Here is a 23637-nt window from a genome sequence, read left to right as displayed (position 1 = left end):
CCACACTTCCAGCATTTATTTGTTATAGTTTTGTTGAATTTTGCCAATTTTTCTGGTGTATAGTGCCACCTATAAAACATCTTGTACCAGTTCTCACGTAGATCGCTGGCTTCAACATATTTTAGTTTATGGTTCCAAATTTCCTCCCACTCACTTATTAGTATAGTGTGGCCCACATCTTTTGCCCATTTTACCTGGCAATTTTTAACTTGTTCCTCCTCTGTGTCCCAAGCCAATAGTTGCTGGTAAAGTATTTTAATTAATTTTTTCCGTTTATTTAATACCTTCTCCCATACTCCCTGTGTCTGATTAAACCCTATTTTGGCATCTTCTTTATAGTCTTGATGTATTTGGTAGTAATTTAACCATGATATATTTTTATTCATATTTTGTATTTCTTCTAACGGTTTTAATATTAGGTTGCCCTCCGCATTTTTTGTTAGTAGCTGTTGATATGTCATCCAGTTCTCCACCCCCAACTCCCTTTTATGTTTAGCCTCGACCGGCGATAACCATAATGGTGTTCCATTGCAAAGTCTGGGTTTGTATTTTTCCCATGTTTTCAACAGTGCCGCTCTAATGTAGTGGTCACTGAAGCCTTTTTCCACTCGTCTCTTATTTTGCCACAGATATCCGTGCCAGCCGGCCCTGATATCGTGACCCTCCAATGCTAGTAGCGGGGTATCTTCAAGCGTGGCCCATTCTTTTATGGCAACTAAATTACATGCCTCATAATAGGCTTTAAAATTTGGGAGGCCCAGTCCCCCTCTTTTCTTTTCGTCTGTTAGTATCTTCATACTGATTCTTGCCTTTTTATTTTTCCAGATAAATTTAGAGAGATCTGAGTTCCATTTCTTGAATAGGAAGTCACTTCTAATTACAGGGAGGGTTTGGAACAGAAATAGTAATTGAGGGAGTATTATCATCTTCGTTAATGCAATGCGTCCTAATAGGGATATGTTTTGGTGTTTCCAATTGTCCATGTCCTTTTTTATTTTTTTCCAGAGTGGTTCGTAGTTGTTTTTTATTAGGGATACGTTACTCTTCGTGATATAAACCCCTAGGTATTTTATTTTGTTTTCTATTTTAATCCCCGTGATTTCTTGTAGTGTAGTTTTGGCCTTTTGATCCATATTTTTGACTAAAAATTTTGTTTTTTGTCTATTTAGTTTGAAACCGGCCAGGGTTCCAAAATCTTCTATCTTTTGTAGCCAATTCTTAATGTTACTTATTGGGTCCTCCACAATGCATACTACATCATCTGCATAAGCTCTCAGTTTAAAATGGTGTTTATATATTTTCATGCCTTTCAGATTTGGGTCTTTATTTATGTTTCTAATCAACACTTCCATAATTAAAATAAAGAGGAGGGGGGATAGAGGGCATCCCTGCCTAGTACCTTGTGTGATGTTTATCGGCTTTTTTATTTCTTGGTTATTTATTATAAGGGTTGCTTCTTGGCAGCAAATTAAAACCAAATAAGGCACCTGGCCCGGATGGCTATACAGCCACTTTCTATAAAGTATTCCGAAACGAATTAACCCCCCTATTAAAAGATATATTAAATGAGGCCCTAGAAAGCAAAATTATTCCAAAGTCATGGGAAAAAACGAATATAGTCTTGATCCAGAAAGATGGAACGGACCCTACGAACGTTAGAAATTACCGCCCGATCTCGTTGTTAAACAACGACTATAAAATCTTCGCCATTATTATGGCGGAGAGGCTTAAAAAATTCCTGAAAGACTGGATCTCAAAAGATCAAGCGGGCTTTCTCCCAAATAAACAAATAAAAGACAACACCCGGATACTAATTAACACCTTAGAATATTACGAAAGGCACAACGAAAAACAACTGGCCCTCCTATTTATAGACGCGGAAAAAGCCTTTGATAAGGTCAATTGGGACTTCCTCATATCATTAACCTTTTTTTTAAAATAAAACCAGAGATCACTTTGACCAGGGACCATTCTCCAACATTAGTACCAAAAGGGTTACGAATCAGTTTTTGGTCAACTTTAGATTTGGTTTGGGTTGCTGATTCAGAAAATTGCATTGGATAGGCCACATCAGCTCTAGTTTCTGCTACAGAACATATGCCATGGCCAGCAACAGGGAAAGAGTGGCAGGTGGCACGAAAGGAGCAGAAATAAAATAAAATAAAGAGGAAGGATTTTTGTCCCCCTGGCCCACTGTTGGTCCGCAGCCCACAGGTTAAGAACCACTGCTCTATGGGAAGAGATTTCCAGAATATGTGACAAACCACTATAAAAGCACATTGATTTTGACAAAATTATGAAGAGTAGGCGAGACAGTTTGCCAGTATCTATTTGTATTTTGACGAATTATTAAAACCAGAAATGATTTGTTGTGTGTGTGTGTATGCATACGTATGTACTCTTTTTGTAGTTGCAACCATTAATAATCTCTGAGTTAACAACCAGAAACGGGTAAATAAGAATATTTTGTATATATATATAAGTACAATGTTCATTATTAATGCTTTTGAATTCATTACTAAAATGATAGATAATGGAGTACATAATTTTTCATTCATTAGATTTCTTATTCACCATGCTTCAAAATTAGACATGTATATTGCTTATATTAAATTTAAATAGGTCTTGACATTTTTCCCCACACTATTTTTTCCAATGAGCTACAGCTTTGAATTGCAGATCTACCTCTTTTTCCCACACAAGATTCCTCATGGGCAAGCCCTGTCTCCATATAGATCAGTGGTTCTCAACCTGGGAGTCGGGACTCCTGGAGGGGTCGCGAGGGGGTGGCAGAGGGGTAGCCAAAGACCATCAGAAAACAGTATTTTGTGTTGGTCATGGAGGTTCTGTGTGGGAAGTTTGGCCCAATTCAATCATTCATTGGGTTCAGAATGCTGTTTGATGGTAGGTGAACTATAAATCCCAGCAACTACAGCTCCCAAATGTCAAGGTCTGTTTCCCCCAAACTCCACCAGTGTTCTCATTTGGGCATACTGGGAATTCGTGCCAAGTTTGGCCCAGATCTATCATTGTTTGAGTCCACAGTGCTCTCTGGATGTAGGTGAACTACAACTCCAAAACTCAAGGTTAATGCCCACCCAACCCTTCCAGTATTTTCTGTTGGTCATGGGAGTTCTGTATGCCAAGTTTGGTTCAATTCCATCATTAGTGGAGTTCAGAATGCTCTTTGATTCTAGGTGAACTATAAGTCCCAGCAACTACAACTCCCACAGGATAAAATCAGTCCCCTCCACCAACCCCACCAGTATTCAAATTTGGACGTATTGGGTATTTGTGCCAAATTTGGCCCAGTGAATGAACGTACATCCTGCATACCAAATATTTACATTACAATTCACAACAGCAGCAAAATGACAGTTATAAAGTAGCAACAAACATAATTTTATGGTTGGGGGGTCACCATAACACCATGAAGGGGTCGTGGCATTAGGAAGGTTGAGAACCACTGATATAGATGATCAAATTGCAGGGGGGCATGCATTGGCACAGGGAGATGAGTGGCTGAACTTGGGGTGAACTCCCGCTCTTAGCCCCAGCTTCTGCTAACTTAGCAGTTCAAAACATGCAAATGTGAGTAGATCAATAAGTACAGCTCCAATGGGAAGGTAACGGCGCTCCATGCAGTCATGCCAGCCACATGACCTTGGAGGTGTCTACGGACAATGCCGGCTCTACGGCTTAGAAATGGAGATGAGCACCATGCCCAGAGTTGGACACTACTAGACTTAATCTCAAGGGGATACCTTCACCTTTACTATGCTATGGTACAGTGATGAGAAGACATTTGTTGTTCTTGTTACATATCTACAAGTCACCTCTTCAAGTCTAACCATATCCTAGAGCTTTAAGATTTATTCAGAGAATTTTTGCTATTGCCTTTTTCTGAGGATTGGAGTTTAACTTTCACAAAGTTACTCATGGCTAAGTAGAGATTTGAACCTCGGTCTCCCCAAATCCTAGTCCAAGTTGGCTGGTTTAAATGTCAGAAGCTTCATTTTTGTTTATTCTAAATATACATGATTTTGAGAAATATATTGCTCTCTGACTTTTGTTTCATTGACTGATATTTTGTTTTGGGTGGTAAAATTTATTTGATGGAATTTTAATGAAATATCTTTGAGTAACTCATAAGTGGACTATTTTTATTAGGAACACCATGTAAAACAATATCCATGTTGTTGTCCTTTCTCTTTCTCCTAGATGTGTGCAATAGTACCGATCTTCCCGAAGTTGAGATCATCAGCCTGCTGGAAGAGCAGCTGCCCCACTACAAGCTAAGAGCAGATACAATCTATGGTTATGATCACGACGACTGGCTCCACACGCCTCTCATTTCTCCTGATGCTAACATTGACTTAACAACTGAGCAAATAGAAGAGACACTGAAATACTTCCGTAAGTCCAAACATATCCACTTATTCTTAATTGCACTTATCTATGAAATATATCTGTATGTCTTTGCCAGATTTCCCTTTGTAGCAGGTGTTGTAAAAGAAACAAAATCAACACTGGTGTAATAGATACCATAAATCTACACTTGCTTGCGCTGTAGACAGCACTTGTACACACATAGTTAATAGAAAACGGTTTAATCAAATAGAGTGCACAATCAACAGCATTTCTTCTGTAGGCTGCGTGTGACATTTTATTTGCAACTGAGTACATTTGGAATGTTGTTTGCATATAAACGTCTCCACCCAAGTTCATGTTTTATGCTTGACCTTAAGATACAGGGAGAAGGTGAGTGGCTAAAGCTGCTATCTTACAGATAAGCTGCTTAGATTTAGTGGACTTCACTGGAAATTAAAAGCTTCTAAATTGGCAGTAAGTCTCTACAACGCAATGCCATAAGCAGAGGGGGATTTCTGGAAGGCAAATTTCATTTACAAAAACAGAATGACCCTGAAACAACCAGTAGAGTTTGTGTACAGATAGAATTGCTGCCTGAATAACAAGTATCCCATTTCCCCCCTTTAGTTAAATAATTACATATTTAAAGGTCTTGCCACATTTATTTTTCTTTTTTTCATCTATCAGTTTCCACAATAATTTTATATATTTTGACTTCAAGAGTCTTAACTGGCAGACGTATTTGATGCCTCTACTAATTGTGTGGTGGTTGGTAGTAAGTTTATTTAGTTCCCACTGGGAAATAACATTAAAGAGAATAGCACTATATTTCCAGTGTTGATGTGGTTTGAGGTAACATTGCATTGTGTTCCATAGGGACAAATAGCTTCCAAGATGAAATTTGTTTTTTCATATATATTTTTCAGTAATGATCTTGGCCATATGAAAGACATTTGGAAACCTTTTGAAGGCATGAATCCCACAGTGAACCGGCTTGGGGGAACTAAGCCCCAGAACCACAGAGGCTTTCTAGTCTTATATAAGTAGACATGGTTAGGTTCAGTCGGAATCTTCGTATTTTGGAATAAATTGGGAAAGATTTGCTTTTTGAAGCAATTTCAAAGTTTTTAAGGAAACCGAAAGTCCCGTTGCCCTCCCGAAGCTTTTTCCTCCATTTCTGTTATGAAGCAATAAGTGAGTCAGAAATTATTCAGCTTTTCTCTGCTTCTGGTCTCAAGCCCGGGAAGCATTTTAAACCAGAGAGGATGATTTCCTGCCTTTCCTCTCCCTTCGCTTCTGGTCTCAAACCTGAGAGGCGTTTTAAACCAGACTGGGTGAATTTCCTGCCTTTCCTCTTCCCTTGCTTCTGGTCTCAAACCTGGGAAGCGTTTTAAACCACAGTGGATGGACTTCCTGCTTTTGCTTCCCCCCCCCCCCCCCCCTTTCTGGAGTAAAACAATTACTTTCATAGTAAAGACCACCCAATGAAACAGGAAATAACACTTTCAAACCATTAAGGAAGGATTCGGAAATCTTGGAAGTTACGAAAAGTTTTGAACATTTTTTTTCTGTGAAAATTGGAATTGACTTCCAAATTGAACCACCAGTGCTCCCTACATCTGAAACAAGTTTTGAACCATTTAAAAAAAATAAAACAAGCCTAATAAATAGCCCTTTTCCATTCAAATCTTAGTGGATGGTTTTAAAATTAGCTGTTGTTTGTTTCTTTGTGTGAGGACTTTAGTACTATATATTTTTCCAGACTTCTTACAAACTCTTTTTGGCTCATAATGGACTTTCCCTAGTCACTGCAACAGCCTTTGTGATTTGATACTTTATCTTGTTTAGCAGTTCATGTTTTGCAGGTGTAAAACACGTAATCAGACCAAAGTTCTACTGGAGTTGTGAACTCCAACCTTATTTTCTTTTTATATTCAAATGCCTAATTTTGCTTTTGTTCATCTACTGCACCTAATTTGTTGACAGCTTGCTTAGGCTTGGAACTGAGTTATTTTTTGTCTGTTATGCCAGAGAGCATTTTCCTTCATTTTAATGGTATAATAGTAAACACGAACATATTAGTAATAAGTGATCATGTGAATGTTTTTTATACTGCACTGACAGTAAAAAGTGATTGGCGTAATGAGTAATAGATTGGCTTGGCCAAGGCGACACAATGAGGATTTGCCAGATGTAGGGCATGAATGGCTTTCTGATAGAATGCCACACTGTCTTTTGGGCTGATCTTCTAGTCTTGCAGAAATAAAACATATTTTTACAACAGAAAATCTTACAGTCCTTTGCTATTTTTGACTCTGTTTAGTGCATAACATAAACCATCATGTCTTTATGAAACAAAGAAGATGTGATAGTGAATGGTCACTGTCTTGCATTAAATGCTTACAAGCCACTGATATTTACCACAAAATATCAAAACATCTGACTACAATTTGGAGCATGAACATTGCTCATGTTGTTTTGAGAACTTTGTGTTGGTTTCAGCTTAAAACCCTTGTTTTATAACTATTGCTAGAGTTTGGTTTTGTAAGTCAACGATTAATCAATACTACAAGCTATGTGTTTGTTAATTTTGAAAAGCTTTTATTTTCCTAGTTTTCTACCAACGTAACTGCAGAAGTCTAATTGCAGAATGAAACATCGCAACTAATGTGGCTTGGCTTTAAAATCTACATTCCCATGTTACATTTCTTCTATCATCATTTCTGGTTGAGTCCCTCCAGACTGGTTATTATTATACTGTTGGTTTCTGTACTCTCACCATCAAAATAAAGCAAGATTAATTAGTGACACAGTTTAATGGTAATGATATATGGCATAGATTATGTGAGATATTAAGAATAATGGCGGAATATGGGTGCAGGACTGGAGCTTTTGGCTTGTTGTTGTTGTTGTTGTTGTTGTTGTTGTTGTGGTTATGTGCCTTCAAGTCATTTTTGAAGGCACACCCTCTCATGGGCTTTTGTTGACAAAATTTGTTCAGAAGATACTTGCCTTTTGCCGTCTTCAAAGGCTGAGAGAGTGTGACTTGCCCAAACTCACCCAGTTGGTTTCCATGATCAAGCAGGGATCTAGAGTCATAGTCAAATGCTTAAAGAATTGTTTCCTGAACAGAGAAATTCCAAGTTTTATCTTTAAATTATTGAGAAGTTGCCTTTTGAAAAGCTTAGTCAAAAGAAAATTTAGTAATTTGGCACACCAAGTGGTTCAATTACCGAAATGTGTTTAAGGGTGTCACATTACCTAACATTACATGCCATATTATCCTGATTTCTTTATATGGTTTTCCACATTATACTATTGTATGACAGATTTGTTTACTGTTCCTCATACCTGTTAATTGAGTTTAGATTTCATTGTTTCCTTTCTCAGTACCTCAATTAATGTCTGAAGACAAATTGTTTCACAGTGGTTATAAAAGGCATATTTGCACATATCACTTGGCAAGTCCCAGTTGAAATGGATATATCATTGGTATCAAAAAGCAACAGTTATCTTTGCATTTTTTAATACTGGTAGCAAGATTTTGTTCATTTTGTTCATAGAGTTAATATTTCTGTTTTCATTTTTTTGTTTTTATTTTTAATCATCCATGATTTTGTTTTGATTTGAGGTGACGAAGGAGGAATAACACAACTAATAAAAAAAACCTACCTCTCCCTACCCACCATGTTCTTGGGGAAATAAAATCAAAATTACAATCAATTATATTTTGAAAAAAATGTATTTTGGGTTTTAGAATATTTTTAAGTACAAATAAATAAATAACATCATTCATATTAAATCTCTGTTTCTCATCATTGCTCCAGGGTCTCCTTGGAAATAGTTGGGCATTTCAAATAATGTTGTGTTGAATACGTTTAGTGGGGGAGGCTGCCAACATTCTTGTTTTGCAGCTCCCTGGTAACAAGTTCATTTACTTGGTCAAATGCATATTTGCATGCCCCCTTGTGCTGTTTGCATGCTCTGTTATGTTTTTATCTCAAGGTGAATGCCATTCTGCAAGAGCCACACTGAATATGGCACAGGGCAGAAAAGACAAAAGTTGGCATGATGTAGTAGTTTGAATGTAGAGCTAGGTCTTTGGCAGACCAGGGTTGTTATTGCTGTTGTTTGTTTATTTATATCACACCCAACATACAAAACTTAAAAGCATTGGAAGCCCACTCTTAACTGTTTTCAATAGCCCGACAACATAAAAATGCTTTAAGATGGTGATAGAGAACAAGGACAGGTCTGAGAGTAGCCACTAGGAAGGCCTTCTCTCTCCTATTCTCAATTAGCCATCTACAGAGATGTTGTCCAGGGGACGCCTAGATGTGTTACCATTCTGCTGGGAGGCTTCTCTCATGCCCCCACAAGCTAGAGCTGACAGATGGGTGCTCACCCTGTCTTGCAGATTCGAACCGGCAACCTTCAGGTCAGCAACCCAACCTTCAGGTTAGCAATTCAGCTGGCACAAGGGTTTAACCCATTACGCCACCACTGCTCCTACCTGGGAGGGGTCTCTCAGGATAGCAGAGCTCTAATATTGTTGCATGCCTTCAAGTTATTTCTGACCTATGGCAAGCTTATCACATATTTTTCTTGGCAAGATTTGTTCAGAGACTGGGAGAGTGGGAGAGTGTGATTTGCCCATGGTTTCTCAGTGAGGTTTGAGAACCTGGTCTCCAGAGTCACACTCAAAACATTACACCATGATGGCTTTATAAAAAAAGATATGGTCCTTCAAATAACCTGATCTAAGACATAGGCGCTTTATAGAATTCAAATACAGATCAGCCATTGAAACCCATTGGATAACCTTCAACAGTTCGCACACTCTCAGCTTCATACAAGATTTGGCCTAATTTTGTTCTTTGCTATTTCTCATCAGTCATACAAAACAGGAGCTTTGTTGAGTTCCAGGGTCAGAGAAGCAGATGGTGAAAACAGAAGAAGGGGAGTGTGCTTGCTCCATCATTGTTTAACATTTACACAAATGATCAGCCACTGCCAGAAGGGACAGAGAGTTTAATCTATGCTAACAATCTTGTCATCACCACTCAAGCAGGGAGCTTTGAAACAATTAAACAGAAGCTCTCCGAAGCTTTAGGTGCTCTTACTGCCTATTACAGGGAAAACCAGATGATTCCTAATCCATGTAAAGCTCAAACATGTGCTTTTTCTCTTAAGAACAGACAATGATCTCGAGCTCTGAGGATTATCTGGGACGGAATCCCACTGGAGCATTGCAGCACACCAAAATACTTGAGGGTTACTGTGTATTGTGCTCTGACAAGAAGCACTGCTTGACTATCAAGCAAAAATTGAGTGCTAGAAACAATATCATACAAAAACTGACTGGCACAACCTGGAGGTCACAACCAGACACAGTGAAGACATCTGCCATTGCGCTTTGCGACTCTGCTGCTGAGTACACTTGCCCAGTATGGAATAAAACAGTGGATGCGGCTCTCAAGGAGACATGCTACATAATCACACTATGTCTATGCCCAACACCACTGGAGAAATTATACCATTTACCTGGTATTGCACCACCTGATATTCACAGAGAAGTAGCAGCCAGCAATGAAAGGACTGAGGCATTGACATCTCTGGCCCATCTTCTGTTTGGATATCAGCCAGCATGCCAATGACTTAAATCAAGAAACAGCTTCTTAAGATCTATAGAGATACTCTCTGGAACACCTCAGCAAGCAAGAGAATGCTACTGGAGCATGTCCATACAGCCCGAAAAACTCACAGCAGCCCAGATTCAAAGCTTTTCCTTCTAGGAATATTGCTATTGCCCTATTGTTAATACCAATAGTAGTAATTATTTCATTTTGTGGTTACTAGTGTTGATACTAGCACTATTGGCTTCAAAGAGAATATTTTAAAGACGGGTCCATGTCTGAAGAAGATGCCCAGTCTAATTTCAGACAATGGAAGGGGACACTGAACATTACAATTCAGGCATTTATCTTCATACTTAAACAAGCAATATGCTTTGCCTACTGAACTCATTTTTGTGCTCATTGCTTTGGAAAATGGAGTGTAGTCTAACTCACAATTTCGGCGTGGGTTGTTTATAGAAATAAGAACATCACTCTTTTTACTTTGCATGCTTCAACTGTTTCATTCCTGCAGACGAAGGTGTCATTTTAAAAGGGCAAATTTATGCTTGGCATGTAATGATGCTCCCATTGCTTAAGGGAATGATGCATATTGTTTAGAAAACAATATTTAGCTCCATCAAAGTTTTTACAAAAGAATTGCAAAGAAAACTTGACACATTTACTAAAATGATACAATTGCATTCAAACAGTACGGGAAACTGGATATTTTTTGATGTTTTACTATCCTTTGGGCATCTTCTCTCATGTCCCTGCATGGGGAACTGGAGCTGACAGAGGGAGCTCAACCCATTCTCCCTGGATTTGGACAACTGACCTATCGGTCAGCAATCCTGACGGCACAATGTGCCATCAGGGAATCCTAGAAAACTACTGTTTCTCATCATTAGAATGAGCCAGGCAAGCCCAGGCGTCTTCAGTCCTCCTCTTTGCTACAGTGTAAGTATGAAGTAGAGGTTTAAAAGTTTTGGCTTCCATTTGGGATCTTCCTCTTTTCTTTTGCACATTATTATAAATTATATTCCCCCCCACCACCCCCATTCCTTCCTTGTTGTGTGCCTGCAAGTCGTTTTTGACTTATAGCAACCTTAAGATGAATCTGTCATAGGCAGTTTATTTATCAAATTTATGAACATCCATGTTGATTCTCTCTTATCCAGTCCAAGATTTCATGGCCTCCATGTTAACCATAGGCCTGTCTGAATTAATATCTGACTCTACACATGGAGGAGGCTCTACCCTTGATCTGATTTTTTGCTTGTCATGGTGATGGTTCTTCTCATAGGGATGGGAAGATTGAAACAATCCCATTTTCCTGGACAGTTCATTACGTGATAAAGGTAAAATTAAAGGTTTTCCCTTGACATTCAGTCTAGTCAAGTCCGACTCTTGGGGTGGTGCTCATCTCCATTTCTAAGCCAAAGAGGCAGTGTTTCCCATAGGTGCTTCCAAGGTCATGTGGCCGGCATGACTGCATGGAGTGCCGTTACCTTCCTGCCATAGCAGTACCTATTGATCTACTCACATTTGCATATTTTCAGACTGCTTGGTTGACAGAAGCTGGGGCTAACAACAGGAGCTCAACCTGCTCCGCAGATTTGAACCGTTAACCTTTCGGTCAGCAATTTCTGCAGCTCAGCAGTTTAAACTGCTGCACCACCGCGGCCCCTCACTACCTGTTTACCCATTAAAACAGTCCACTTCAGAGACCAGTGGATCCAAAATTATTCCTAAATGCTTTTGGGGATTCTCTATCTCTTACAAGATACTGATCCTGACATTTAGAGCTCAAAATGGCCAAGGACCTTTATATCTTAGGGACCGCCTCATTCCTTTTCTCCATCAATGGTCACCTCGATCCACCCAGGAAAATCTCCTATACATACCGGGCCCTAGGGAGGTACACCTGGAAGCTACAAGGCGTAGAGCTTTTTCGACCTATGCTCCAATTTTGTGGAACTCATTGCCTCTATACATTAGAGCAATGTTGGAGTTGCGACCTTTTGTAAAGGCACTCAAGACTTGGCTGTTTGGTTGTGCATTTAAGTAATCATCTAATTTGCCAAATAGTCACTATTGAATGTTTTTATGTTGAATGTTTTTATATTGTGTAAATGCTGTTTTAGATTGTAAGTCGCTCGGAGCACCTTGGTGGAGAGCGACTAATTAAGAAATAAAGTGAAGTGAAGTATCTGCTAGTGTTGGTTGGTTCTGTTGATGCCCCAGTTGATCTATGGAATAGGAAGAAGTCCCATTTAATTGACAGTTATTCCCAAGTGTCCTTTACTTTGAGCAGCATCTCCTTTGTCTTCTAAGGAGTTCAAGGCAATGAAGCTTTAGGGTTGATGATGAGAATAACAGTAGATCATGGGATATGATGGACTGAGTATGGGGTATGACCCACTTTAAAATCTGCTTTGCAGCAGTGAAGACAGCATAGAAATGATTATTTGTTGCCTCTGTTACATTAGCTTAATTTTGTCCAGTACCGTAGTTCTGGATACCTAAAGGACTATTGCATCCTAAACATCAGACTGCTGAGGAGGTGCCCTCAGAAAACCACTATGATGACTACACTAAATATTCTGGAAAGAAAAATTAGATGTTCACAGGAGTCCCAGCTGTGTATCTTGTGATCTTGTATCTTGTGAAGTATCTTGTGAATGTAACAGGGCTTTCTCTGTAAGAGTCCTTGACCTTGGAAGTTAGTTTGGCCTCAGGTGGACAACCAGAACATTGCTGTATTGCATGGAATTCAGCATTTGATATTGCTGTTTCACAACCGTTTTGAAACTGGATTGTGGGATTGCTTTTCAGACCGATTTAAGAGAGTATTTTAATGTGTTTTAAAATGTTTTAATCTCAGTATTGTTTTAATTGGTTTTTATTTGTTTGTTGCATTGGAAGCCCTTGTGGGCTGAAAGGTGATACAGAAATAAAACAAATGAGTAAATAAATGAGGTAAATAGTTTGATGTTAATAATTACAAGCAGTCCTAGATACACAAGTTCTAGCAATAGTTTGGACAAATCACTATGGCTTTTTAAAATCAGCCACTTTATTTATATTTATTGATATAATACTTCTGCACCTTCTAACCAATAGTGCAAGTTTCATTTATTTTTCCCCTCAAAAGAACTCAGAACTACTCAGACTGTTGGAGGTTGTTAGATGTTCACTGTGTATTGTATTCTGTGGTTGTTTTATATTGTTGAAATGTTTTTATGAATTTTGTTGTTATATTTTAACTATGTTGAACCTTAGGCTTGTTCCCATGTGAGCCACCCCGAGTTCCTTCGGGGAGATGGAGGCGGGGTACACAAATAAAGTTGTTGTTGTTATTGTTATTATTATTATTATCGGAAAGAAAGAGGATTCCTTTGGCAGTGTACCTGTTTTTGAAGGTTTTCTCCTGGACAAAAGATTGTAAGCCAGAGGTGGATTATTTTAATGGGTTTACCATTTATTTTATTTATTTATTTAGAACATTTTCTCAACCCCTAGGGGGACTCAGGGCGGCTTCCAATTGGCAATAGTTTGATGCCGCATATAAAATACAAACAGCAATGATAAAAGTTAAAAACACAAACATTAAAACATAAAATTTTTAAAACAGTATACTTACAGTCCATTAAGCTATTCAGCTCTTGTGGGTTTTTTCGGGCTATAGGGCCATGTTCTAGAGGCATTTCTCCTGACGTTTCGCCTGCATCTATGGCAAGCATCCTCAGAGGTGAGGTCTGCTGGAACTGGGAAAAAAGGATTCCAGCAGACCTCACCTCTGAGGATGCTTGCCATAGATGCAGGTGAAACGTCAGGAGAAATGCCTCTAGAACAAGGCCATATAGCCCGAAAAAACCCACAAGAACTGAGTGATTCCAGCCATGAAAGCCTTCGACAATACATTAAGCTATTGCCAGTCTGGTGGCTATTTATCTAGCAATATACCACCCCTATCAGGTAGTGAGGGGCCGCGATGGTGCAGCGGTTTAAACCACTGAGCTGTTGAACTTGCTGACCCCTTTATTCTGCCTTGGTCAGACCACACCTGGAATAGTATCTAATTTTGGGCATCACAATTGAAGGGAGATGTTGACAAGCTGGAATGTGTTCAGAGGAGGACAACTGAAATGATCAAGGGTCTGGAGAACAAGCCCTATGAGGAGTGGCTTAAAGAGGTGGGCATGTTTAGCCTGCAGAAGAGAAGGCTGAGAGGAGACATAATGGCCATGTATAAATATGTAAGAGGAAGTCACGGGGAGGAGGGAGCAAGCTTCTTTTCTGCTGCCCTGGAGACTAGAATGCGGAACAATGGCTTCAAACTACAGGAAAGGAGATTCTACCTGAACATTAGGAAGAACTTCCTGACTGTGAGAGCTGTTCAGCAGTGGAACTCTCTGCCCCGGAGTGTGGTGGAGTCTCCTTTTTTGGAGGCTTTTAAACAGAGGCTGGATGGCCATCTGTCGGGGTGCTTTTAATGTGATTTTCCTGCTTCTTGACAGGGGGTTGGACTGGATGGTCCACGAGGTCTCTTCCAACTCTATGATTCTACGTATGAGGCACTCTGATGCAGCACATTCCACTGCCAAATAGATTTTACTGTCAGGACGTTTTTCCTAATGTTTAGTTGGAATATTTCTTTCTGTAATTTGAATCCATTGTTCCATCTCCTAGTCTACAGAATAGCATAAAACAAACTTGCCTTCTCCTCCATGTGACATCCTTTCAGATATTTAACCATGGCTATCATGTCCTCCCTCAGTCTTTTTATTCCAAGCTAATTCCTATTTCTCTCTAAAAATCTTATGGCCACACAGGTATGTAGTAACTAGCTTCAAACCCTTGAAAAAGGAAGCAATTTTCAAAAGACAAGAAAATGATGATGTGGAAATGGCTAAATATTGTATGCTGTACAAAATGGCTGTAGTTTGCTGTAATCCTTTCTGTGCTGTTGTGTAGCTCAGGCACCTGAAAAAAAATGGGTCACTGGTTCACAGAAGAGACAAATGCAGAAAATGAGCTATTGTCAAATGGATGCGTTTCTCTTCTTTTTGTCTTCATCATAAATATAATCAACGCAATTACATGAACACGTGACAAAAATGAAGCAGTCGCTTGGATCTTTTCCACCTACACTTCTGAGTGTGGGAATGTCCCTCCTCCCTTTGCAGATGAGATGTGAATATAGAAACGGATCCTGTTTGAAAGACTAATGCTCTAGGGAAGCAGACTAAAGCTTTGGGTGTATCTTTGTGCAATAAGTCATAGAAAGCATTTTTTTGCTGATTTGCTTCTTCACGCGACACGCAGTATCCAGTCCCGTCCCAAGCAGCAGAATGCATTTCCTCCCTCCATCTCCGCATCTCTTTCCGAGCCAACCAGTCTCCATGACAACGTATTAGACGGAAAGAGATGCGAGGACTGGAGCAGAAGAGAAGGAAGGAGTTAGGAAGCCCCAAGAGGTGGTGTGTGTCTCCCACGTCAGAGCCCCAGCCTCGTGATAGGATGCTTTTGCTCACTCCCATTCCCAGCTCCTGTGCGGAGCTTCTTTATCAGAAGACCTGCTGATGCAGCTCCCTCAACAGCCTCTCCCTTTTGCACTTTCCTTCTTGCTTTATTGTCTCTGACTTGGCCCCGTTTCCGACTGAAGATGTTCAGCTCATTGCCGGCAACCCCTGAGCTCCTTGGCAGCCCGATGTTCTGTAAAGGCAGGGAAGCATGGCTGCGTTTCACTTGACCTCTGTAGCATTTCTGTAAGATCTCCTCCTCTTCGTTGGCCAAGGAGATCAAGGACTATGCAGAAATTCATTGAAGCAGATTACTACGAGCTGGACTGGTATTATGAAGAATGTACCGATGGTAATGATATGCTTTCTTAATATCTCTAATATAAACTGATTTGTCCTCTAACTAGAGCAGTTTTTTTGGAAAAGGCTCTAAGGTTGTGCAGCTAAGGTGGACAGTTTCTAATGTTTCTTAGCATATGTTTGAAGCATGCTTCCATAGATTCCAATGTAGGGTTTTTGGCCAGTGGGAGTGGCAGCAGAATGGATGGGGGATCTTTTCAGCAGGAGGAAATGGCTGCAAAATGCTCATTATGCATTATTGCTTCTGCTGCTGACACTCCAAAATACTTTTACTTTTGCTCAGTTCAGTTTTGGGATGTGAAATATGTTTAATCATGTGCATATACCATAGTATATATAGTGGCAATATGACATAAAATATTTGAAAAAGCTTTCAGCCAGGCAGGTGAATTACATATATGAAGTCTTTGTTTCAGGAAATCATATGAGAAAACACCAGGAATGTTACATTTGGGGACTCTGTCTCCTCTCGAACTTTCTACTAATGACAGGTTGGTGAGGTCAATTTTCATAACCATGAATGTTCTCATCAGTCTCATGACTGAGGAGGAGTGACTGAAACTGCACCACATGGGTTGCGGGAAATCTGAATGTTCAGATTTGGCTACAGAGTTTAAAGAGCCAAGACATCAGAATATTATGGCCCAATTCAATATCATAAATGCAAAAGGGCGATAGCTATTTGGGAGTAAGATGATGATAGAAGAGGGGAATTTATGATTTAGCCATTTTATCATCATCAGGAATTTACATGCCAAGGTATGGATTTCAAGTGATCTAGGGGTTTTTTTCCGTGTCAGGAGTGACTTGAGAAACTGAAAGTCGCTTCTGGTATCAGAGAATTGGCCGTCTGCAAGGCTGTTGCTCAGTGGACGCTCGGATATTTTACCATCCTTGTGGGAGGCTTCTCTCATGTCCCCACAGAGGGAGCTCATCCACACTCTCCCCGGATTCGAACCTGCAACCTCTCGGTCTTCAGTCCTGCCAGCACAAGGGTTTAACCCATTGCGCCCCTGGGGGCTCCAGTGATCTAGTTAAATGGGAGAAATAAGTGTACCACTAAAATATTCGAGTACTATGTCCCCCATGTTGTTTAACATCTGCATTAAGACATTGGGAGAGATCATCCTGAGTTTTGGAGTTCTTCTGTACGCAGACAATGTACAACTCTATTACTCCTTTCTACCTACTGCTAAAGAGGCTGTTCAGGCCCTGAACCGGTGCTTGGCAGCTGTGACGATCTGGATGAAGGCAAATTGAAATTGAATCCAGACAAAACAGAGGTACTCAGTTGAAAGACTGAACAGGGTACAGGATTACAGCCTGTGTTGGATGGGGTTACACTCCCCCTGAAGATACAGGTTCGCAACCTGGGAGTTCTCCTGGATTCATTGAGCCTGGAACCCCAGGTCTTGATGGTGGTCAGGGGAGCTTTTGCGCAATTAAAACTTCTGTGCCAGTTGTGCCTGTACTTTGGAAACCCAGACTTGGCCACAGTGGTCCATGCTCTTGTTGCATCCCAAATCGATACTGCAATGCACTCTACATGGGGTTGCCTATGAAGACTGTTACGAAGCTTCAAGTAGTCCAATGGGTGGTAGCCAGACTGCTCACTGGAGCGGCGTACTGGGAGCATACCACTCCCCTGTTACGTCAGCTCCACTGACTGCCAGTCTGCTCCCAAGCACAATTCAAAGTACTGCCTTTAGCCTATAAAGCCCTAAGCTGTTCTGGCCCATCTTACCTGTCTAAACATATCTCCCTCTATGATCCACATTGGAGTTTAAGCTCGTCAAGAGAGGCCCTGCTCTCAGTCACACCTCCCTTGTAGGTGTGGTTGGTGAGGACGACAAACAGGGCCTTCTCGGTGGTGGCCCCTCGTCTATGGAACTCCCTCCCTATCAAAATTGGATCAGCCCCCTCCCTCCTGACCTTCAAGGGGTGGGGGGGACGGACTAAAAACGTGTCTATGGGACCAACCTTTAGTCAACTTTGAGCAGTGCAAAAAGTGATGATGAAATAATACAACGATGAATGAAACAGCCCTGGATTATGATTTGAATTATCTTTTAATGTTTGATGTTTTTAACTGTTTGGATTTTAATGTCTTTGTTTATTTTATTGATAAAAAAAACAATTTAAGCTACAGTACTCAAGTTGGCCTGAGAATAAGTTGACACAGGTTTTTTGGTTTGATTTTCGGACTGAAACTTTTAGATCTATGCATGAGTATGTATAGTCTGTCTTTAAATGCTTTAAGTTGATCTTGACCAAGTTTCCAAGAGATTTCTTGATAAGGAACACAAATTAACAACATGGATAGTAAAGTAAACATTACTGTTGTAATATAAGGTACAGGAAAATAGCCTTCTTAATTTAACCTTACTCCACTGATTTTCTTATCACAATCACAGCGTTCTTGTATTTCAGAACTTTCTGTTATGTGTGACTTATATATAAGCGGAATACAGTTGTGGCTAAATAGTAGGATTGTCACCTGTCCGGTTTTAAACTGGCCTAACCAGAGTGTATGTTGTCATCTCTTAAGCAAAATTTTGTTTAGCCTGTCCTTGGTGTTTACTAGCAAGAATTGCTTAACTGTAAGAAGATAGACAGAGAGATTAAAGAAATTAATACATATGTTATCAAAAGTCTACCAAGAAGCTGAATAGTGCAGGCTAATACAAGGCATTTATACAAGATGGTTTTTAAAAGCAAGATTTGTTTATTGTTGTGAGTCTTCAAGTTGTTTCTGACTTATGGTGACTCTATGGTGAACTTATTACAGAGTTTTCTAGGTGAAGAGTATGACTTGGCCAGAGTCATCAAATAGGTTTTCATGGCCAAGGTGGGATTTGAATCCTGGCCTCCAGAGGTATGGTCAAGCAGTCGAGCCACTCCAACACATTGGTTCCCATAAACTGTGATGCACCTGAGAAAAAGAAAGGGAAGTCTACAAAAGAACTACAAGCAGTCCCCGAGTTACAAACATCTGACTTACAAGTGGGGTACAAATAAAGTTTATTATTATCATTTTATTATTATTATTATTATCATCTCATAGTTAAGAAGTGGGGTAAGACATCAGGAAGTGAGAAAAATCTATGCCTATGAAGGGAAATGTTCACTCTTGGAAGAGTTATTGTCATGGGGGAAAAATGTCTCCACTGAAGCTTTATCACCAGTTCTTGTTTCCATAACAAGCCACATTTTTCAAAATCCAATTATCACAAGGACAAAAAGTGAGGTGGAATCAGGGGCACAGAGAGCAAAACAAACACCATATGAGTGTTAACCCTTCCCTATGGCATTCATAGAATCATACAGTTGGAAGAGACCTCATGGGCCATCCAGTCCAAGAAGCAGGAAAATTGCATTCAAAGCACCCCGACAGATGGCCATCCAGCCTCTGTTTAAAAGTATCCTTTTAAAAATCAGATCAGTTCAAGGAGTGAGCAATTTTCATTTTAAATGCCTTCTGTAAACAATAGTAGGGTCTGTCCTTCTCTCTGTTAGAAGATCTATGAGCTCATTCCCATAAACTGTATATTCTGTATCATATAAGTAAAGGTAAAGGTTTCCCTGACATTAGTCTAGTTGTGTCAGACTCTGGAGAGTGGTGCTCATCTTCATTTCTAAGCAGAAGAGCCGGAATTGTCCATAGACACCTCCAAGGTCATGTGACTAGCATGACTGCATGGAGCGCTGTTACGTTCCTGCCAAGGGGGTACCTATTGATCTACTCTCATTTGCATGTTTTTTTTTAACTTCTAGGTTGGCAGAAGCTGGGCCTAACAGTGGGAGCTTATCCCATTCCCCGGATTCGAACTGCCAACCTTTCAGTCATCAAATTCAGCAGCTCTGTGGTTTAACCCTCTGTGCCACCATTTAATTTATATTTAGTACTCAACTATTATACAAAAAATACCAGATTTTAAAAATGGTTTGGAAAGGCTATTTTGATTATTGCTTTATGTAACTGTGTCTAGGCATCATGAGATTTTGATCATTAGTTTAATTTTGCAGCCCTCATTAACACCTCTCTGAATTGTATAGCCAATGCACTTGCTGCTTACTGTTTTCTTCCCAAAATTTACAATACAACATTTATAGAGTTCAAAATGGCAGTGGTGGTGGCAAGCTGACAGATAATAACCACATTCTAGGATCAATTTAGTGCTCCTGTAATGAAGGTTCAGAATTAGTCGTATTCATTGGCATGTGGATTTTACTGAAAACTAGGTCTATAGCTTTAGCATTTACATGTTGTTTTGAACTTCGTTCCTCTTTAAAGTGTGGCTTGGCACAATAGCTTGCTTGACTTTGTTCTGCTACTGTAACACAGGTGTGGTAGACTTTGTTTGCTCCTGTTCTCTGTGGGCTGGACTACACTGGAACTGTCTGTTAATGTGATTATGTGCACGTACACAACGAAATTTTAAAGAAGTGAGTGAATACTATAGAGGGATCTGGCAGCCAGCTTTACATTGCTGGCATCGCAAATGAATAGCCCAATTCCAGTTTACCATAGTCGTTGTCTGTACAATTGTGTTTGATTGTTCAGATAGGATTAGTGAAGGTATTTAATAGCACCAGTTAACTCTGTGTTGGGTTATTCTTCAGGTAGCTGATTGACTTAGGACCCCATTCTAGAGCAGAACTTTGTAACGACGGCCTTCTTATTAACCCCCCCCCCCACGCCTTTCTGATATTAATTCAGTTGTGTTTTAAGTTTACTCTTCAGCGCTTTCATCTTACTCCTGCAGAAATTATCTTCAGTGTATTTTACAAGGCTGAGCAGATGGGTTTTGTTTTCCCCAAGGTCAGCGTATCTACTGATGCGGAAAATCATTTTTATGTATCTGAATTTTTTGCTGCCTTCTTCATGACACAGCCCGGCTCAGCTCACTTTGCCAAATGGTGAAGCCTACTAAACTTTCCATGACCCAGATGCCCTTCCTGACCTAGTGAATTTAAGTAAGTCTTGCACGCTCTGCGTGAGACACACTAGCCAGCAGCAGGTTTGGTGTATGCAGCAGTCTTTATGAGTCTTTTTACCCTGGTTGTTGTTTATTCGTTCAGTCGCTTCCGATTTTTCGTGACTTCTTGGACTAGCCCACATCAGAGCTTCCTGTTGGCCATTGCCACCCCATCTCCTATGTCTGTTCTTGTTTTATTGTATTTTAAAGTTAATTGTATAGTTTTAATCTACTGCTGTAAACCGCTCCGAGCCAAATTGGGAGTAGCGGTATACAAGTCAAATAAATAATAAATAAATAATAATAAGGTCAAGCCAGTCACTTCAAGGATAACATTGAATAGCTTGCTGTCGACCTTTGCAGCCCGAAAGACAGTTGCATCTGTCAAATAGGAAATTTAGGTACCACTTATGCAGGGAGGCTATTTTACCACACCATAAAAATCTCCAGCAAGCATGCAAAGAATGAGGAAGTACTTCATCAGTGATGAAGATCACTACTAACCAAAAGGTCATGAGTTTGAAGCCATCCTGGGTCAGAGTGAGCTTCCGATCAATTTGTGGAGCTTGCTGTCGACCTTTGCAGCCTGAAAGATAGTTGCATTTGTCAAGTAGGAAACTTAGGTACCGGGTATGCGGGGAGGCAAATTTAACTAATTTATGATGCCATAAAAATCTCCAGCAAGCATGCAAAGAATGAGGAAGTACTTCATCAGTGCCACAAATGGTTGGTGAAGGGACAACTCCCCTGGTGGCCAGAATACCCTCATGAAAGAGCTGGAATGTTAAATTGCCTCTATGTCTGTCTATATATATTGTGCGTCTATGGCATTGAATGTTTGCCATGTATATGTACATTGTAATCCGTCCTGAGTCACCTACGGGGTGAGAAGGGCTGAATATAAATACTGTAAATAAATAAATCCATCCATCTTGCCCTTGGTTGGCCCCTCTTCCTTTTTCCTTCCATTTTCTACATCATCATTATCTTCTCCAAGCTTTCACATCTTTTCATTATGTGGCCAAAGTACTTCATCTTTGCCTCTAATATCTTTCCCTCCAGTGAGCAGCTTTATTTCCTGGAGTATGGACTGGTTGGATCTTCTTGCAATCCAAGGCACTCTCAGAATTTTCCTCCAACATCACACTTTTACCTTGGAGGAACGTTAAAATAATATTCAGGTACCAGGAAACCCCTGCATAAAATTATTATATGAAATTATTATAGTTATAGGTGTGGAAAACATTTATTTTTAACCACAATCTCTCGCAGAACCTCTTGTGACATCTTGCAGAATCCTCGCGTTCCAGGAACCCTGATACAGAAAATATTTTAGTGTCCACAGTGTTTGGATAAAAGGTTCCTGCAATCTGGACATATCTAATTTTAATTGGTCATATGATAACCTAATCTGCTGCTCTGTTCTGGTATACATTCTGAAAATGCACATTAGGTGGAATCAAGCTTCGTCTCATAGACATAAGAGGATTATTAAATATGCTTCCTACCTAATGGAATTTACTGATTTAAAAACATTAGTCCCTCAAAAAGCAAACAAATCAGGGTTTATATTTTATCAATATAACCTGCTCTTGACTGTAGAGTTCAGGATGTACTTTACTCCCTTTCATGTTTAAACCCTACCATGGTTAGGGCTTTTCCCTTCCACCTTGCACTATCAACATCCTGTTCACATGAATATGTAGCTATAGATCTGTTCCAGTTTGAGCAGACCAGGGTGTTTTTATCTCCCCAAAGTCAGCTTCCTATAATACTTTGTTCTCCTTCCACTACTTTTTTTGTCTCTTACATGTATTACATATGTTAATTTAATAATAAGGGGAATGCTCAAATTTGATTTTTGATGGATAGGAACATAAAACATTGAAGGAGCTGGAGGGGGCCATGGTCAACAGGGAGCTCTGGTATGGGTTGGTCACGAAGAGTCAGAAATGACTGAATGAATAAACAACAAGAACATAGAATTTCAAACTTATTGTCACACCTGAAGATTTCCACATAGTTTGGGTCCAAGTTACCTACAGGATTGTCTTCTCCTGAGGTCCTCTTCGGATGCTTCTTTCAACCAACCAGAATCCAACTGGCAATTGTCACCCAAAGAATCTTCTCATTTGTCTCCCGAAGACTGTGGGATGACTTTATAGAAGAGATCTGACAGCTAAATCAGCTATCAAAATTTAAGACACAGCTGAAGACCCATATTTTCCAGCAGGCCTATCTAGTCATTTTTGAACCACGAGTTTTGGATTTGCAGCCTATGGCCGCCGTATTTTGATCTTTGTACTATGTGTTTGGGTTGTTATATAGGGACTGTGGTAGCACAGCAGTTTAAACCACTGAGTAGCGGAACTTGCTGACTGAAAGGTCGGCGGTTCAAATCCACGGAGCAGGGTGAGCTCCTGCTGTTAGCTCCAGTTTCTGTCAACCTAGCAGTTCGAAAAAATGCAAATGTGAGTAGATCAATAGGTACCACTTATCTGGGAAAGTAAAGGCGCTCCAGGCAGTCATGCCGGCCACATGACCGAGAAGATGTCTATGGACAATGTCTTCAGCTTAGAAATGAAGATGAGCACCCCCAGAATTGGATTCAACTAGATTTAATGTCAAGGGAAAACATTTACCTTCATCTTATTTTGTTGAATGCATTGTATGTTGATGTGTTTTGACTCTATTGTACCCTGCCTCAAATTGTTAGGAGGGCCAGGTAACAAATAAAATGTATTCATTGTTATTGTTTCTGAATAAGTCATTTTATGAACTCAC

The 23637-nt window shown here is 40.0% G+C and overlaps 1 protein-coding gene across 5 annotated transcripts in view; it reads left to right on the top strand.

Annotated features, from left to right (window-relative positions):
- Window positions 1-23637, top strand: part of TRAK1 (trafficking kinesin protein 1) — a 118862-nt gene that overhangs the window by 28857 nt on the left and 66368 nt on the right. For 3 of the 5 annotated variants that reach the window (XM_060781767.2, XM_060781765.2, XM_067470203.1), the window contains exon 2: window positions 4222-4416. Coding sequence is in view for 2 of the 5 variants with exons in the window: in XM_060781760.2 (XP_060637743.2) it covers window positions 15803-15866 (64 nt within the window). In the remaining 3 variants the exon portion in view is untranslated. Of the gene's footprint in view, window positions 1-4221; window positions 4417-15444; window positions 15867-23637 lie in introns of those variants that run through there. The other 2 variants (XM_060781760.2, XM_060781764.2) reach the window with 2 other exon arrangements.

The sequence above is a fragment of the Anolis sagrei genome, chromosome 6, assembly GCF_037176765.1.
Source record: "Anolis sagrei isolate rAnoSag1 chromosome 6, rAnoSag1.mat, whole genome shotgun sequence".
Taxonomy (NCBI): Eukaryota; Metazoa; Chordata; class Lepidosauria; order Squamata; family Dactyloidae; genus Anolis; species Anolis sagrei.
Note: the sequence above shows the minus strand (reverse complement) of the source record. Positions and strands in the feature narration are given on the sequence as shown.